General features: G+C 44.1%; 1 protein-coding gene across 2 annotated transcripts in view; it reads left to right on the forward strand.

Moving 5' to 3' along the window:
- The first annotated feature begins 3893 nt into the window (after positions 1–3893).
- The window catches only part of COL24A1 (collagen type XXIV alpha 1 chain), a 134221-nt gene continuing 120742 nt past the window's right edge, over positions 3894–17372 (forward strand). The window contains exons 1-3 of one of the 2 annotated variants that reach the window (XM_040565499.1): positions 3894–4083; positions 10664–10728; positions 15227–16512. In XM_040565499.1, the coding sequence (XP_040421433.1) occupies positions 4028–4083; positions 10664–10728; positions 15227–16512 (1407 nt within the window). In that variant the 5' untranslated portion in view covers positions 3894–4027. The remainder of the gene's footprint in view (positions 4084–10663; positions 10729–15226; positions 16513–17372) is intronic. The other variant, XM_040565500.1, reaches the window with a different exon arrangement.

A 17372-nucleotide genomic window follows, 5' to 3' on the forward strand; every position in this document is an offset into this window, starting at 1 on the left:
GGTTCACTGGGGCTCTCTTCTCTTTCTTGCTCCTGGCTGGATATGTTCCCTTGTTTGCTTTAACTAAGCATCTTGAAGGATCTCACTGGTCTGTATGGTCATTTGTGGCTTGGCATTTTTGTCAGTCCTGACTATTGCATGCTTTTATTTTATCTTAGTTTTATTTATTTATTTTGCTTTGTGTGCCAGGATCTCTGAACTTTAGTCCTCTGAACTCATGGCATCTTTTCTTCTCTTAGCCCCTTCCCCTCACAGGTTTTTGTGTTGGTCTTGTAAGGTAGAAAAATCCTCTCCACTCTGAATTCTTCGGAATGTAAATTTAATTATTTCTCCATAGCAGAAATTTTGCTAGTAGAAAATTAAAAGTGATAGAAGTAAGAAGTCATCAAGAACCATGTTCTTCAAAGGCATTTCCAGATTTTTGGCATATTCAGAACTGAAAAACATTGTTTCTCACTAATTCTTTCTATCAGAAGGTAATAGGCATAACTAGAGATAGAAGGCAGATACTGGTCATTACAATTTCTTTCACATTCTGCAAAGACAAATGGTTTCAGACCACTTTTCCTTTTTCTTTGATTTTAGGCATTTTTTGTCAAAGACATGCTGTAATCCTTTCCATTTCTTGTATTTCTTAATCACATTTGATAGCTTGGTAACTTTCTTTAACCAGAGCAATGTGTTAAACATTTTTTGGCTGCCACAGAGAGAATTCTAAATAAATATTTTGCTGAACTATGTTCCAACAGTTTTGGTATGTAGCCTAACACCATATATTGTGGTGTGCAGGGAAAATCGGTCGCCAGTGGTAACTCAATAGCGGTGTAGATCTTCTGCCAAAAAATCCTAATTCTGGGACTGGACCAGGAAACTTGTATGGGTCCCGTTCTGCTCCTACCAAAGTCAAAGGTAAAGCTCATTGAGTGCAATGGGATAAGACTCAGAGTCCAACTCCAAGCCCTTACATTCCCATTTCACACATTTTCCTTCAAATTCTTATTCCTTTATTTATTTTTAGGCTCTGGAAATGTACTTACTGTTTGTTTCTCCTGTACTTATTTTGGAAGGAGAATCCCAGATAGGAACCTTTTTCCTTGCCTCTTACACCGCTTAAGAACATGTGCTATGTGCCTCGCAGCGGGGCTGGAACTCAGCAGCTGTAATCTGGAGTGACAGATGAGCAAGTTAGTTCATGAAAGGAGGAAAAAACTGATGGAAAATGAGAAAACAAACAGAAGAGCTTGCAATCACGTTAGAAAGGCCAGAAGTGGTGCCTTGAAAGAACTAATTTGGTCTTTCAGTAATCTTACTCGGAGAGATAAGAGAAATCAGGGACAGGCTGTAGTCAAGCAGGAGAGAGCAGACACGGAAAAATGGGATCTCGGGACATTCACCATAGGAAACGAAACTCCAGCATCACTGTGTTGGAATGAGAGCTAACACATTTGGAGCTTGAATGTGTCTTTCAGTGTCTGTAAGTATACAGATGACTAAATATAGCTCTTCAAATAAACACAAGTAATCTGATAGCTTTAAACATGGTAGGTTTTGTGTATTAGGCTGTAAAAACACTTGGAAGAAGTGTAGGATTAAGACTGATGCTGACTTTTGGTGTGAAGCTTCGAAGAGAGCTGGCACAGATCTAACACGCAAGGTGATGGGCTATGAGGTGGGGACTGCTGGACTGTTTCCAGCAGTGCCACACACTCGTGGTCTGACCTCAGGCAAGCCATTTGTTTTCCTCATGCTTTTTGATTTGATTTCTTTGTCTCCATTCGATGGTGCTCATTGCTTCTGCTAGAAGCTTCAGAGGCTCTGAATGGTGTTAATGCCAAAGGAAAACAACTGAGCTGCAGAGTAGCATTAGTCACTTTACAGAAAGAGGCTCAAGACACGGGGTGGGGGCATAAGGACCTGCCCTCACGGGGCCCCAACCCGCTGGTGCACGCTTGGCTCTGCAGCGTGTGGGCTGCATGTGGCAGGGAAACGGGATGGCACAAGTAGCCCTGGCCCATGCCTCCCATGTCCTGATGGGCCCCTGGACTCAATGGGCCAGCCAAGGACCCTGCCCAAGTAGCCCGAAGGTAGGGCCCAAACCCACAGCACAGACTTTAACAAGGACATAAAGAAAAAAGCACCAAGCAGGAGTCAAGTGTCCTACTTGTGAACTTAATTTTGTCATTCTGAATATAGGAAACTGAACAACTGGTGTTAATTTTTAAACATTACACTGCTTTAAGTCACTGTATAGTCAGGGTCAGCAAGCTTTATTTATAGCCGGTACACATGGCTGGCGAGAAGCTCAAGTTGTGCCATCCTTGGCACAAGCACTGCAGGAAGGGGCGATCTCGGCACACGATGCCCTCACACCACCTCGCCTTGCGCTGCAGGATGGCTCTTAGACCTGTCAATGTGCACTGAAACGAGGGCAGGATTCACCCAGGAAGCCACTCAAGTATGGTCTAAACCAGAAAGAAATGCTGACAAAGACTTGATTACAGCAGCGTCTAATACATCTGGGCAGGAACAAAGTTCTCCTCAGTGAACAAATACATTTTCCTGTTCTGCTGTCACTTATTTTTAATGCAAGGTACATAGACAGGAAGGTAAAATGTCATCATTTTTTTTCATTCAGCTTTCAAAATGCAAAGGAAATAGGAAATCCCAGGGTAGTCAGTGAGACGATGAACGTTCTGGGTGATTCAAGTTGTTGAAAATGAATTTGTGTGAAACTAAACACTGAAACATTCAGGTCAATTCTCTGAGAGTAATTTATCTCCTGTAACTTTGTATTCTGCTATACTCAAGAAAAGTCACCAGTCTAGGTTTGCCCTTGGTTGCCTCACCTTTTTTTCCCCATTTTTATGCCTGTTCCCAGCTTCTTGGACCACGCAGAGGAGGCTTTTTCAGCTGAGTGGAGCATCCTCAGTGACAACATACAATCCTCATCTTGAGAGACCTTTCTTTGTGCTTTAGCAATTCTTTTCTGCACATTCAGTTTTATTTCATGTCACCTTTCTCCATCATACCTACAGCTTGAAGATCTTTGCTGCAGGTCTGATGTAAAATCTTTGTGAAATTACACCCAGATAGAGCCAAATACCACAATCCTAACTCGTGTAAAATTTCTGCTTAGGTCAATGGAAGTCAGCTTAAGTGAGGCTGCAGGATTTGACCGTGGGTTTGCAGCACGGTGTGTATTGCAACGTCTTGTATCGTCTAACTTTACCTTGTGTGTTTTCAGAGACAGCTTCCATCAAGATATCTTATCGGAAAAAGTTGTGCTAGACTGTTCCTGGGACGAGGTAGGAGAACTGCAGATGACAGTTAAGAAGACCTCTGTCTCTTTAGGAAGAGACAGCGAAGGGAGTCATATTTCTTCTGGCATCCCCATGCTACCAAATTACATCTGCTCTTCAAACATTCTCCAGAGGGAGGACTGCAGGTCCCCACTCCCCTTCCACCCGAGAAGCAGAAGGCTGCAGCACGCTCAGCTTTCCCCCTCACTCCGCTTCACCGCCCCCCTCCCCAGTCCCTGCGTTTTGACCCAACCTGCGCCTTCCAGCCCCGGTCCCCACCTGAAGCCCAGCGGGCAGCGCCCAGCGGCATCACCTGCCGGGGTTGTGGGGTTGGGGTTGGGGTTGGGGTTGGGGTTGGGGTTGGGGTTGGGGTTGGGGTTGGGGTTGGGGCCGGCCCGCCCCGGGGCCGCGTTTGCTGATGTAATCTCCCGGCAGCGGGCGGTGAAACCCAACACCGCGGCGGGTGCCGGGGCGGGCGGCAGCAGCGCCGGACTCCGGCAGCCGCGGGGCTCCCCCGCGCCCCCTGCACCGCCCCCGGCCCCGCCGCGCCCCCTCCGGCTCCCGGCCCCGTCCCGGCCCCCGCGCCCCCCCCCCCACGGGCCGTGCGCGGAGCTCGGCGGAGAGCTCGGGGCCGCCGGGGTTTGATGGGCAGGACCTGAGCCTCCGGCGGCGCGGCGCTCGGCTCCGGCTTTCCCTCGGACCTCCGCTGCCCGGACAAATGCATACAAATGCATTTGGGAGCCCAGAGGACAAGGCGAGGACGCATCTCTCCCGCGGCACCAACGTAAGCGGGAGCGCGGGCAGGAGATAGGGTGGAATGGGCTGGGATGGGCTGGGATGGGGGCTCGGCTCGGCTCCGCTCCTCACCCGGGGGCTTTCCCGAGCCGCCAGCCCTAACCCGACGAGGTGCTGGTTCCCTCCTCAGGGGGCTGTGGGGGTCCCGGTGCTCTGTAGCTCTCCCCTGTCCTGTCCTGAGGGGTGCGCGGTCGAGGTGCGGTGTCCCCCATCCCCAGGTTGGAGCGGGGTGCTTGGGGGACAGCGTGTCCCTGCACCCGCAGGTGACCTGGTTGCATGTCCCCCCTTACTGCACGTCTATTCAAGGGCAACAAGCAAAACCTGCAAGGCTTAACGCTTAACAGCTGAGGCTGCTCCCTCTGTAACGTGTATCACCAGGTGAGGTGCCCTGCATTTACGTGCTTTTGCAAGAGGCTTATGCATTTCTAGAGTACATCTGTGATGTGAAGGCAGAGCTCCTCTCTCCTCTGTGGTTTGCCTAAATGCAGACTAAGCAAGATGATCGTGAACTTTTGATGGTTGAAATGATATTATAGAGGTTACCAGTGTGTGTCTTCTTTATAAAGTGCTTATTTTATTCAGGCAGTGGCTGGAATGAGGTTTACTGTGAGCTCCGGGTGGGAACAGGAAGGATTTGTTCTGTGTTGTAGTGAGGATTGTGCTGCTGGTGTGTTACCTGGGTCTGCCTGAGCGGTGATCAGCAGCTACGTGGCTGCCTGAAGGTGGTCTGAGTGGCTGCGTCTGCGGGACTTCTGAGTGCAGGTTAAAAACAGCATTATTTTTTTTGGTATATGTGAGGGGGTATTGCTGATGCAGAAAAGCTGAATTATTGTAAAGTAACACAGATGCAGTTTACCTGAGTACAAAATCTGTATCGCTGAGATAGAATTATAGTAGATACAATATATGTTTTGGAGCTATACGGACAGTTTGTCTTGTTTACCTGATTCTCTTGAGAGAAGGCAACCCGGGTGCTTGCCTGTGTTAAGAAACCAGATTTTTTTTTTGCTAAAGGATCAGGTTTACTTAGCGTTTCTCAAACCAGTCAGTTCCTTGCAACCTAAACCACGTTTTTGTGGAAATGCTAGTAGGTCAGACCTGCTACCTCTATAGGATTGTCTCTGCAGGTTAAATACATAAAACTCCTAAAGCTGCGTGATGCCTAAGTCTGACAGTTTGCTGACAGAATATTTCATTTTAAAACATGAACAACCCTGTATTCCCCTTGTCTCTTGCAAGCAGTGAGCTGTAGGATCTTTGAAGAGTGATCTACAAAATGCACAGAGACAATCCTAGAAAGACAAGCGCGTTTCTCAGGACTGGGAATCCAAGCTGCGTACTTCTGCCTTGATACAGAGGGAAACTTAGTGTCCTCTGTCCAGACAAGAGCTAATGTGAGGAATCAAGTACATGCTCATAAAAACAGGTCTAAAATCATATTTTTTCATTCATTTTTCTGCTTTTAGAAATGCTAACGTGGTTGTTCTGGATGTGCTAGGTTGTCATCATAAGCTACATGCTGTCCGGAGAGCAACGGGACCACCAGACAGGGAGTTCCCTTCCTCCACACCACAACTCTGTTGTAGGACTCCTCTTAGGCCACTGCTCCTCAGGAGGGAAGAGCAATGCATTTTTTGATCCTATTCCTCTCACCTTATCTTCTGTCCCTTCCTTCTTCCCTTCTCTAAAGTTATGAGCCTGCTGCAAGGTTTTCAGGAGCCTCACCCTCGCTGTTTACCAGGCGCATGGTGAGCAAAGGGTGTGCGACGCTCACCAGGACCAGGCTGTGGAGGCCGCCATGTCCCCACCAGCCGCACTGGCTGCAGGTGTCAGAACCTGGAGCAGCATGGGCCCTGCCACCTTGTCTCGTGATAGTGGCAAAGGAAGACATCTGTCTTCTCAGATATTGAAATAGGTCGTTGAGAGGCATGGGGTGCCTCTGTCTAGAAGGTTCTATCGCCGTTCCCCAAAAAACCCTCAGGGTTTTACCTGAGTGCCTTATTTGCCTCCTGCTTTTGAGAGGCCAGAGAGGCTGTGCATGGCAGGAGCTCTGACACTCATTGCTCCTTTTCCTTGGTGTGGAGACAAGGCTCATAGGAAACTCTGAGAAAATCTGTGTGGGAGGCACGGGATGTTCTAGGGCTGCCTGGCTGAGGAAAGCAGTGTGAAAAACAGATATAGTGCTTCTAGGGTGGGAAAAAAATGGAAGAAAGGAAGGAAATTACACTAGTGCCCATCAGTGAGGGAGCTGTGACTGCACTTGCTGTGAGGTTTGACTTATAAAGTTATCTGTATGGATACCTAGACGCTCAGGTATGTCCAAGTATGAACGGCTTTGCCAGTGCTGATCCCTGTGGAGGGTTGTGCCATCAGGAGATAGAAGAGAACTGCAACACCAGCCTAAGCACTGCTGGAGCTGACAGAGACAGGGGTTGTGCTGCTTGGAGTTGTAGACTGCCAACAGCAGGCCCATCTGGAGAGGATAATCCAAATCTCCTGATATACTACTGTGTCCTGGGTCTTCTCAATGTTTAAACACTTGCCTAAGATTTCCAAGGAGGCTCTTGGTTTGAGTGGAATGAGGGGGTGCACAGTCTGTGTTTGCCCAGGTGGTTTAGGGGAAGGGTGTTATGGGGACAGCCGCTGGGAGGGAGGCTGCCTATGCAGCATACATTAGAAGATGTACATGACACTCTTTCAACTTCTGTGATGGACACAAACTGGGCTGTTGTCTTCAGAGGAGATCTAAAGCAGCAGTGCATGTGGGGTCACTGATGAATGCGGGGTTGAATGCAGCCCTCAGGTTTAGTATGTTCTGTGTCTGTGCTGGTAACGCTGGGATCAGGTTTTCTAGCCTTCTTTAGCAGCCAGCTAGTGGTCTTCCTTCCTTCAAATCTGAGGTTTAGGAAACTATCAGGGAATGAAGACGATACTGTTATGCTACACTGCCGTGCGCTGACCAAACCCAAGCTCTGTATGCTGCTGAGTAGTCTTCAAATGTGGAATTTTGCACTGTTGTTTGCCATGACTTGCTTTGAAGCTTATCAGTTTCCTCAGCTGTCTGTCATCCTGAATGGAAAAAAACACAGTCGCTGTCCACGCATAGGAAGAGACAAACAGCCACAAGATCTTAAAGATAAACAGAAAGATAAGCTCTATTTTAAGTGGTGGAATAGCTCAACCACATTTGGTAGTTCCTTCCTGCAAGCAATTATGTAGTTGCCATCAGCTCATGCTTCCATATAAAACAGGAGAGAGGATGCAAAGGTAGGAGAAGGGGAGGAAGCTCAAAAGATAATTGGACTCTAGGACAGGTCATTGCCAAGGGGCATTACTGCTCCAATACGGAACAGCTTCAGGCTCATTGTGTGTTGTTAAAAGGGGGAATACCGGCCAACATTTGAGTCAGCCAGAGAGATTGGTCTTCCTGCCATGCACTTCTGCATTTTTCTGTTGTCATGTCCCAACAGGGCAAGTCTCCCCAGGTGCTATGGCCTCTGCTAAGGCACATGGACTGAGGCTGAGCTTCTGTGCCTTGCACACTGCTCACTTCATTCCTGCAGCTATGGCAGAAGATGGATTCAGCCGTGTATGCATTATGCAGCAGGGAACCTGGTCTCTGTGTGTGAGGATAGGGTCTCGGAACTGGGTGCTTTGCTGCTTTTAATGCCAACAGTAGTGATCTTGACCAAGAAGGAAGGTTTTTAATGAACAGGTTCTCTTCAAAAAATAGAATTTCCTTTTTTCATCTTCCATCTTTGGCCATGGAGGAGGCTGCATTGGACAACTTCAATGTAGTTTGCACATGGTTTCATTTACAAAAATTTGTCCTTGTTGTGGAAAAAGGTAGAAGGAAGAATATCTTTTCCCATGCATTAGGGACCTCCAGACCTGTGGTTGTCTCTGGTCCCTGTTTTTTCTCTTAGCTGATCGCTCATCTGTTCTTAACATTAGCTGGAGCGCACTATGTAAGCCAGACATTTGTCTTTACCTCTCACTTAATGTTTCTGTATATCCAATTACATCTGTGTAATCTACAGCCCTGGGAGCATTTCAGAATTTCTTGCCTTCCTACAACATTTGCTGGGAGGTGACAGGGGCAGATACCTGACACTCAGCTTGTCCCTGGCTGACTTTGTGGAAGAGGTTGTTGTAATGTTAAGGAGTGATCTTTGCACTTTGGGCTCTGGGGTTCTCTGAGCACCCTGACTTTGGAGTTCAGTTAATTAAAATGTTTCATGTTATTTTTAATTGGGAGTCCATTTTGTGTCCATGAAAGATAGGAAAACAGAAGAAAAATTCAAAGAAAAAAAAAGTTCTGGCTGATACAGTGCAATACTTGGACTTCCTTGATAACACAGCTGTCTACTGTCCACCTCCAAGACTTTTTTTCACCGAGCTTCTTACTAGATCAAAAGATGAAACACTGTGTGACACAGAAACTGTTTACTCGTGAAATTACACCAGAACTTGAATTCTGGTCTTCGGAGTTGAAAAAAATAAAGTGTGAGCCCAGTAACTGACCTGCTGTCAGGATAACAGGCAATATTAACTCTTTTGCAGAAGCAGCAGAACTGCTGCAGTAGAAGTTTCATGACTGTAGCAGGAGAAGGACTGAAGAGAAGAATAGCTAGGGACTGCAGTGGTTAATTTTAAAGTGTGTCCTAACAAGCACATTGGGATTTGTGAGGCATAGGCTTTCCCCCACCCCTTCCGTGATCAGAACTAGAGCAGTGATGGCTATTGCCAAATACCTGTACAACCTGCAGAACGGATGGTGATGGAAAGCATGCTTCTTCCGATTGTCTTGTGAACCAGAGCACCTGTAAGGTGGTAACTGGTTGAGCCTGTAATGCTTCCTTTCTCCTTCCGGCATCTGCTGCAGGTGTTTCTCCTTGTAGCAGGAAGGGGGAACACTCCGCTGGTGGCTGGCGAGTGCCAGCAAGGGCTGGGGGCAGTGGTTGAGAGCTGCCTGCTGCTTGGGCTGGGGTGCAGGGGGTGTGCCAAGAGAGACTGGCTCTGAAAGCCTCACGGTAAAGCTGCCCAGGTGGAACAGGGTAAGTACGCAAACCCACCCTCTGCTAGGTCAATGAGGTTTGACTCTATTTCTCTGTGGAAACAATGAAAACAGATTTTTGCTCTGTGATTTCTGGAATGTTTGAATTGCAAACGCTTGAAAGAAATATTAAGAATTTCACTAAATATTGCTTTATATAGGTACATAGATATTTGTAAATCATAGCATGATTTATTTTCATTGAAGCATTACTTCCTGGCTTATGTGTATGTTATCCTCCGTGCTGAAGGTAACCTGGCAGCAAACACTTAGGGGAAGAAACTTGTCTGCCATTACTGTTTGAACTGTACACTCCTCTACAAAGACATGAGGATTTCTTCCTGCACTTTCTTGATGTGCAAACCTGACTAACTGGCAAGACTAATTCATACAAAGTTACAGGTGTTTAGTTGCGGTTTTATTACTTTCAAATGCTTTCTGTTTACTCCAGGTGCTCAAGTACTCTGGTGTGGTCCAGCAAACCCTTTCAGTGGATCTCATTCGTTGATTTTTCTTGATATTAAACATATGTTAGTGAGCAAGAGGGTTGAGCTGAGGGTTGAGCATGAGTTGACTGCTCAGCATCACTTTGTAGAAATATTTTTTCCTACTGCTAAATTGGTATATGTCGCTATCATTGTTACGTAAAATTGTGTCTGTGCCTGGATGTCTAACATTAACAGAAAATGTTTCTCGGTTATTACAAGATTTAGTCACTGGTAAGAAGATTGCGATTAGCTGCTAATCTGGCTAATTTGTGAATTAATTAACCATTGTTAAAAAAAACAGTCTATATTTTAAAATGTATTCCCAACCCACAGATTCAGCATTAATGGTGTCTTTGTTTAATGTGAATCTCAAGTTCGTTATATGTATTGATCTTATTTGCTTTTTTACCATCAGCGAGACCAAAGTATCCATTAAAATTCTATCAGATCATGAAGTTTTAAGTCAAAATGCGATGGGATTTTCTTACTTTGAAGAGCGTATTTTGTTTGTAATATGATAAAACTTTATCGTACAGGACGAAAAGTGACACAACACTTTAATTTATGGTACACGAAGTGATATGGTGACAAGACATTGTAGGTACACTGGGACAAAAGTATCTAGTAGGCATTAACTTGTCACTTGTTTTTTTAGTTTCTTTATGGTAACTTTTTTTTTCCAGGAAGAAATTTACTACGTAGCAGTGTTCATATTTGAGGGCTGCCACTAGAAAATATAAAACAGATGCAGTTACGTTATTAATAAAAGCCATTGTGAAATGTATGTGCTATATATGAGAGCATCCGTGGTCCTTGATATCTGTGCAAAATGCCTTCTCAGCATCAGTGGAAAGTTGTATGATGTGAAGGAGAGCTTGAAGGTTTTGATCCAGGACTTGCTGAACTCAGTGGTATCCTGACATTGGCTGTGGATGTTGAATCAAGTTTCTAATTCCTTCGAGTCTGAAACTTTGCATGCTTTCCTGAAACTTTGCATATTTTCTCACATGTTCTTTTCTTTTTAGGAAGCCCCTCCTCCTTTGTATTGCAATATGTATAACTGCGGGTGTTGCGCAAGCACCAAAACAAGGTGAGAACACTTTCATATACAAAGATGCTTAGATTCTTACTAGATCAAGAGAGTAAATGTCTACTAGTGACCCTAGGTTCAGTTCCTTATAGTGACTTAAATATCAGTAGCAGTATGATGAGAGCTAAAGTTTAAAGTAATCAGTTTGGAAAAGATGACCTTTTGAAAATTACTCAGACTTTCTGTCCATGAAATTGCTTACATATTTAAGCAGACTCTTCATAAAAGAGAAGTCTTGTACAGAGAAAAGGCTTTGATTGTGTCTTCACTGCAAGTGGGTGTCCTTGGGGGTGGCAAGCTATGACTGAGTTACCTTTGCACTTCTGAGGGCAAACAAGCAAACCACTGCATATAATAAGGGCTTAGTCTAGGCTGGCATCATTAAAGCAAAAAGTGAAATTGTGTATTCATTTGGTTTTGCATTCAGATGCAGATGTTAGTGAGGAAATAGGGTTGTCTTGTTTCTTGTTTCTTTTTGATCTGCCAGCTGTTACATCTGCACCAGATGTGCAGCCTGCACTAGGGACCGTTGTGGGAATGTTAGTGTCCCAGGGTGGTGAAGGTTGACGTGCCATTTATTCTCTTATTTGAAAGGAGAGTGGCAACGTCAGTTCTCTACCATATTCCTTCACCATACAGATGAAGCAAGAAGTAGCTTGTCCTTGGCTGATGATGTGTATGGTAACTGCAAATGCTCAGCTGAATACAAACAGCCGGGTCACGTGGTGAAGTCAGGGCACATTCCTGATAAGGTTTGCTAGAGCCCTGTGGGATGTCTCTGCAGCCTCCCACCATTACTCTCACCAATGCCTTTTTCCTTCTCATTATATAATAAGAGAGCTTTTTTTGTCATGGTTACTTTTTTTTTGGGGGGTGTGGGTGGGTTCCCCTTTCCCTTTGTACTTTTATCTTCCATCAGCTACTCATTGTTTGCCTGGTATGATTGTTTGCTGTTTTTTTCACATTCAGCTAAATGGGGGACGTGTGCTTTTGTGATGGGCTTTTCCCAGATTTTCTAGTCATTGAGCCAAGTTCTGCATCAGAGGAGGGGAAAAAAAAAAGCTTGCCTGACAAGGGCAGCACCCGCAGATGTGTGTGGCCTGCCCTGCTCCAGGCCTGCGTGGATGGGAGGGGAGAGGCTGGGGCAGGGAGGCAGTTTGCATCTTCCCAGTGGAGCTGGGGAGGGATGCCAGAGACAGGTCTGCAGCCATGGTTTGGGTTGTTCTCATTTCTCCATCCCACTCTCCTCTGCAAATAAATAAGCAATTTCTTTTGCTTCTCATGTTCTGCAGCCTTAGAAATGGTTTGTTGAAAAAGCATAAGGAGAGGGCTGTGAAGGCTGCTGGGCCACCAGCCCTGGGGATGCTCCAGCACCTTCTAGCTCTGTAGGATTTGTTTTCCTGCTGGTGGGGATGAGTGCAGAGGCCCCATCTTCCCTCTGAATCCCTGTATAAAGGACATACAAAAAGCGCGGCTCCTGAAAAGTAATTGAATAAGCACACCTGCCAAAAATCTTTCTTTAGGAAGTCTTGTAGTTGAACCATAGATCTGAAAATCATCAGAGAAGGGAAAGTAAGTGAATGAAGCCATTTTCTCTAGACAGCTTGTGCATCCTTTACCTGAGAAGCTCTTCCTTATGCATTTCAGTCGGGTGTTATAAATTGTGTTCAGTGAAATATATGTAAATATACAGCCTCAGGCTTTAGGAATAGTACTTTGACTTTGGCTTAAGGACACACAGAATCCATGTGTCGGGTTGTTTTTTCTGTGCCAGTATTCAACCTTGGTGTCTGGGAGAGCATCTGCTGCAACCAGGTGTCCTAACTTACCCAACTCCAGATGCAGCATCACCTAGAAAATGGGTGATGAGTAATCACCCGATGAGTAATTATCCTCTATTCTGGTGGAGCTGACTGAAGAATGATCCTTGCTGTTCCCTTACCAGTACCAGTAAAAGGAAAGTGAGTAATGTGTGTACTGGGATTGTTGAAAGGAAGAGAGCACCCCAAATATCCTGCCTTCAGAGAAGTCTTAAGTACGAAGGAATGTGGAAAATGAACAACAGAGACTGAACAGAATAGTGATGCAGAACACTACAACCGAGTAACAGCCTGATACCACCACCACCCCACCATTCTCTTTGGTATTATTTTATGCCACAAGAGGGTCAGAAGATTTTTCGCTGAAGGTCATGATACGTTTTTCCTCCCTTTATGATCTGGTTATGTTGTGAATTTTAAAAGTAATCCAAGGAGATGGAAGGAAAGCACTTCACACCAAAAACCCCAAATAGCTTTTCACTCAAGAAGCTGAGCCGTTGTAGTGCAGGGGACTAATGCATTCAATGAACAGTAAGCAAAGACAGATGTTGTGCAGACATGGGTAAACAAAGAAAACTGACTACTGATAGGTAAAGAAAGTTGTGGTTGTCAAGCTGGGAGGAAGAGTTAAGAGGGTTGCCTGCTCCCAAAACCCTATGTACTGCCAAGAGCTTCTGAAAGCTTAAAAAAAAGTTGGACCAGAAGTGAAATGACTGGCCAAAAAAGTCTGGAACAGCCTTTTGGCTTGACGGTGGGTTAACAGGCAGCAAGTCAGCAAGGAATAATTATCCGATATTTAATCTTTTGCTGTTATTTTTCATACAGCATTTCTCAGCATTGAGCCTTCTCAAGACCTGTCATTGTTAGCAAGGATCTGTTTGCAGGATGTGGAGAATGTTTTATTTCTCATTGTGCTCTAGGATCCTTTTTCTTTTTTAAAATAACTTTTAAATGATGTGCTGTTTTCAAATTGGAACTTTCAAAATTTGTAGTTTAAGGTTTAGGAATGATCCTCTAATATCACTTTAAAATTGGTTGTTTTCTGTCATGGAAGGCTGGATGCTTTATTCTGCAGTTTATAATGTTTTGGACAGAGATCATAGGTGCATTGCTAGTTTTAAATAGGACTATTTAGTTTCAAATATTTGCAAATACCTGTCGAATATCTCGGGTTAGAACTGTGATGTTTAGGTACAGCCTTAGATTAGACTGGCTTTCATGGTGCAGTGTATTCTCCCGCACGCAATCAGCTGGCTCAGCCAGCGCACAGAAGTACTGGAGCTATCTCTCCAGCCCTCAGGGAATTATTTGCCTGTGTAAGACCTCTGCATTGCCCAGAGCTCAGGCCCATGTTTCTTCTTCGCTTTCACAAGGGTAACACATGCACAGCTTTCTCCTGTGTAGCTATGTTCAGACCATGCAGGACTGGGGTCCTGGGAAAGTGTGTTGGTTCATTAGCAGAAGTATTCTGCTTCGAAGTTCTTCTATAACCTGACCTCTGTTATCAGTATGACAGATTAAAATATAGCCTAGTAAATTAATTGCTCTGAGGCAGAACATCTTGAGAAATTGGCGTACGCGTGACTTTCTGCAAAGATATGTTATCCCTGTACCTCTGGCTGGGCTGGCTGCCTGCCAGCATAATCTTGGCACGCCTGCACATCTCTAACATGGCTAGAAACACTACAAGGTGTGTAATTAATTTTCAAGATGCACAGTGCGTTCAGGTTGATGCTTTTGGTTCCAACTTATAAACCACTCTCAAGGAAGTCTCAGGCTCTTTTCATAATTTACTACTGAAACTAAGCCAACATCTGTCTGTCCTTAAAGTTTGCCGTGAATACAGTCAGTAAACAGAGGAAGGGAAGGCTGGGAAAGGAAACCTTTTTTCCACTAAACTATTGAACATCCATTTGTTTCAGTTGCTCTTTTCTCTTAAGAGAGCAGTGCATCCTTGGCTTCTGTTGATTACTCCCAGTTTTTGTTACGGCATTTGATAGCTTTATTTACTTAATATAAGCACAAATTGTGCAGTAAAAAAAAACAAACAAAAAAACAAAAAAAAAACCACCCTCAGCTAAATACTGTGGGAAGTACCAGTCTCTTCCTAGTTAGGCTTATGACATCAGTGCAACTGTTAAATACTAGTCATTTTTAATATAGTGTCTTTATATTCATCCTGAAGGAAGAAGGTGTTTAGGCACACCAACTCCAATGTGCCTGTATCTAATTTAGGCAATAGCAAATGAATTCATTCATCCTTGGCCATTTATTTCTCCTTTTGGAGGAAAGTGGCTTTAATTTCTTACTTCAAGTCAGAATGGAGAGGACCATTCTGAATTGCCTCAGACAACCGGTGTGCCACAACTGTGGTGTGGGACAGCACTAGGGATTTTTCAGTTTCATAAATGAATTAGTCTCCAATGGGCACTACATGAGTGTTTTATTTTCTTTTAGTTAAATTTTGTTCATCAGGAAAGCTGGCTTTAATTGTATTTGTCTGATTTATATGAAAGTTTGTTGTATGTTACTTTAGGGATTTGGAGGCCTTGCTGCATGCAGTATTTATGCTTTAGGAAGCACAGATTCGTTAAGATGTTCTGTGTACATTTGTTTACATGGATCTGAATTTGAGCTTGCAAACAAAATCAACAATATGCTTTTATTTCTTTTTACAGCAGTAGATGTTCTTCATCAGCTAGGCCTCGTGAGCAATGTTCAACAGCCTTCAGAGACAACAGTGCCCTCAGCATCGCCATTACCTCAGGGGGTTCGTCTGACCATAGCAGGAGTTGTACTGACTGGTGATGCACATGTTGAGTCCCCCATCGCTCAAGTCATACCAGCAAATCTAGGGCATCGTTTCACCATATTGGTTGGGTTGTACTCTTACAGAGTAAATAATGCTTTTCTTTTCGGTATTAGGAACAAAAACAGGCTGCAGTTTGGTGTCCAGTTGCTACCGAGAAAAGTAGTGGTGTTCACTGGAGGGAAGCAGCCCGTATACTTTGAATACAGTGTTCATAATGAACAATGGCATTCGTTTGCCATTGACATTAGAGACAAGACTGTCTCAATATTTGCTGAGTGTGGAAAGAAGTACTATAGCAAGGAAATACATTCTGAAGTGGAGATGTTTGTTTTGGATGGTTTATTTACCCTGGGAAGGATGAACTCTCACTCTGTCAGCTTTGAAGGAGTTATATGCCAGCTAGATATTATTCCTTCTGCAGAAGCCTCTGCAAACTATTGTAAATATGTGAAACAGCAGTGTCGTCAGGCTGAAACGTATCGATCTCAGTTAGGAGCTCCACATGTGTCAGATGGGCTGGGTGTTTTTTTAAAGAAAAATACGGGTGAGAAAAAACAGTCAGAAGACATACCTGCTTACAGAAGGAAAGGAGCATCAAACATTCCTGTTACTAAAATTGCTTGGATTCACTCTCTACCAGAGTACTTGGAATCACGAAATGTCTCGGCAGAGGCCAAACCTGTGCTGGAAGCATGGTCAGAAACAGAACTCCAGAAGCAGGTCAGTCTGCCCCTTCATCAGCAGGAACCAAGCAAAAGAAGAGGCATTACTGAAAAACCCATGGGTTCATATCCAAATACTTCACATAATGCCATAGAAGATGCAGACAGACAAAGTGAGCCTTCTCTGATCTCCCCTGTAAAAGAGAGTAAAATTAAAAGTGATGGAATGGACAAAGAACGACAGCATGTAGGTGAACCAACCAAAAAGCAGCAAATCTTCAACACAACCCTGTACGGTTTGACTGCTGACCTGTCTCTGGATAATCAACTCAGTCTAGGGGAAGAAGGCCCATTTGATGCTAATAAGTCTTATCACGTGGAAAACAGTTATGAAATTGATGTTGATAATTATGCTTATGGCTATGAAGATCGTGACAAAATATTTGAAATGGGAAGTATCAGAGGTTCAAAGGGGGAAACTGGACCTCCTGTAAGTTACCTTTACTACACTCTTTATTGTAATGAAGCAACATACCTTTAAGAGAGGCTTTAAAATAAGTGTTGCAAAGCATGCCATGCTGTGACTGCTATTTCTCCCAACTGTACTGTACAAATGTTTGTCTGCATTAAGTGTGTCTCTCACATGTAATTTTGGCCTAAGTGTTGTCTATTTTTGACTGGCAGAATACATAGGCATTTGCTTCTGGTGAAGTGATAGGCAAGCCAGACTTTTTTAAAATTTGAAATGCAGCCAGATGTTTGTAACTGCTAACTATGGAGACTGCTCACTTAACAAAATTACAGGATAAACTCATACTGTACACAGACATAGACACTGATCCATGAAAAGAACAGCCAGGCTGTTTGGAAGAATGACATGGTTTTCTCAGTTGAGCAATGCTATCAACATTTGTAATGGTAGAAGCAGACCAGTTGCAGAATCTAGACCAGTAAAACCATTCCTAACCCACAGTTGCAGGATCATGAAAGCTGGGTGCAAAAGAACGTTTAAACTCTTACATTACCCTGCAGCCTTTCTTCAATTAGTGGGTAAGCAATCTCTGAAATGATTCAAATGCACAGTAGTGCTTTTAATAGCACTAATTTGTCCTTTCTTCTGTGTGCATGAAAGCCATGTATTTTTTTAATACATAAAAATGGGAACAATCTATATGAAGCTGCAGGCAAGAAAGAACAGCAGTTTATGTTTAGCTTGGGAGATATGGTAGTTAATGCAGAAGTCTTTAATTTTTTTTTAAACTATAGCATGGGGAAGGTAATTCCACTTGCTCTTCTCTTGTGTGTGTTTATGTGAATATTACTGGAAAGTAATTTGGTAGATGTTAAGCA

Source organism: Cygnus olor, chromosome 8, assembly GCF_009769625.2.
Source record: "Cygnus olor isolate bCygOlo1 chromosome 8, bCygOlo1.pri.v2, whole genome shotgun sequence".
NCBI lineage: Eukaryota > Metazoa > Chordata > Aves > Anseriformes > Anatidae > Cygnus > Cygnus olor.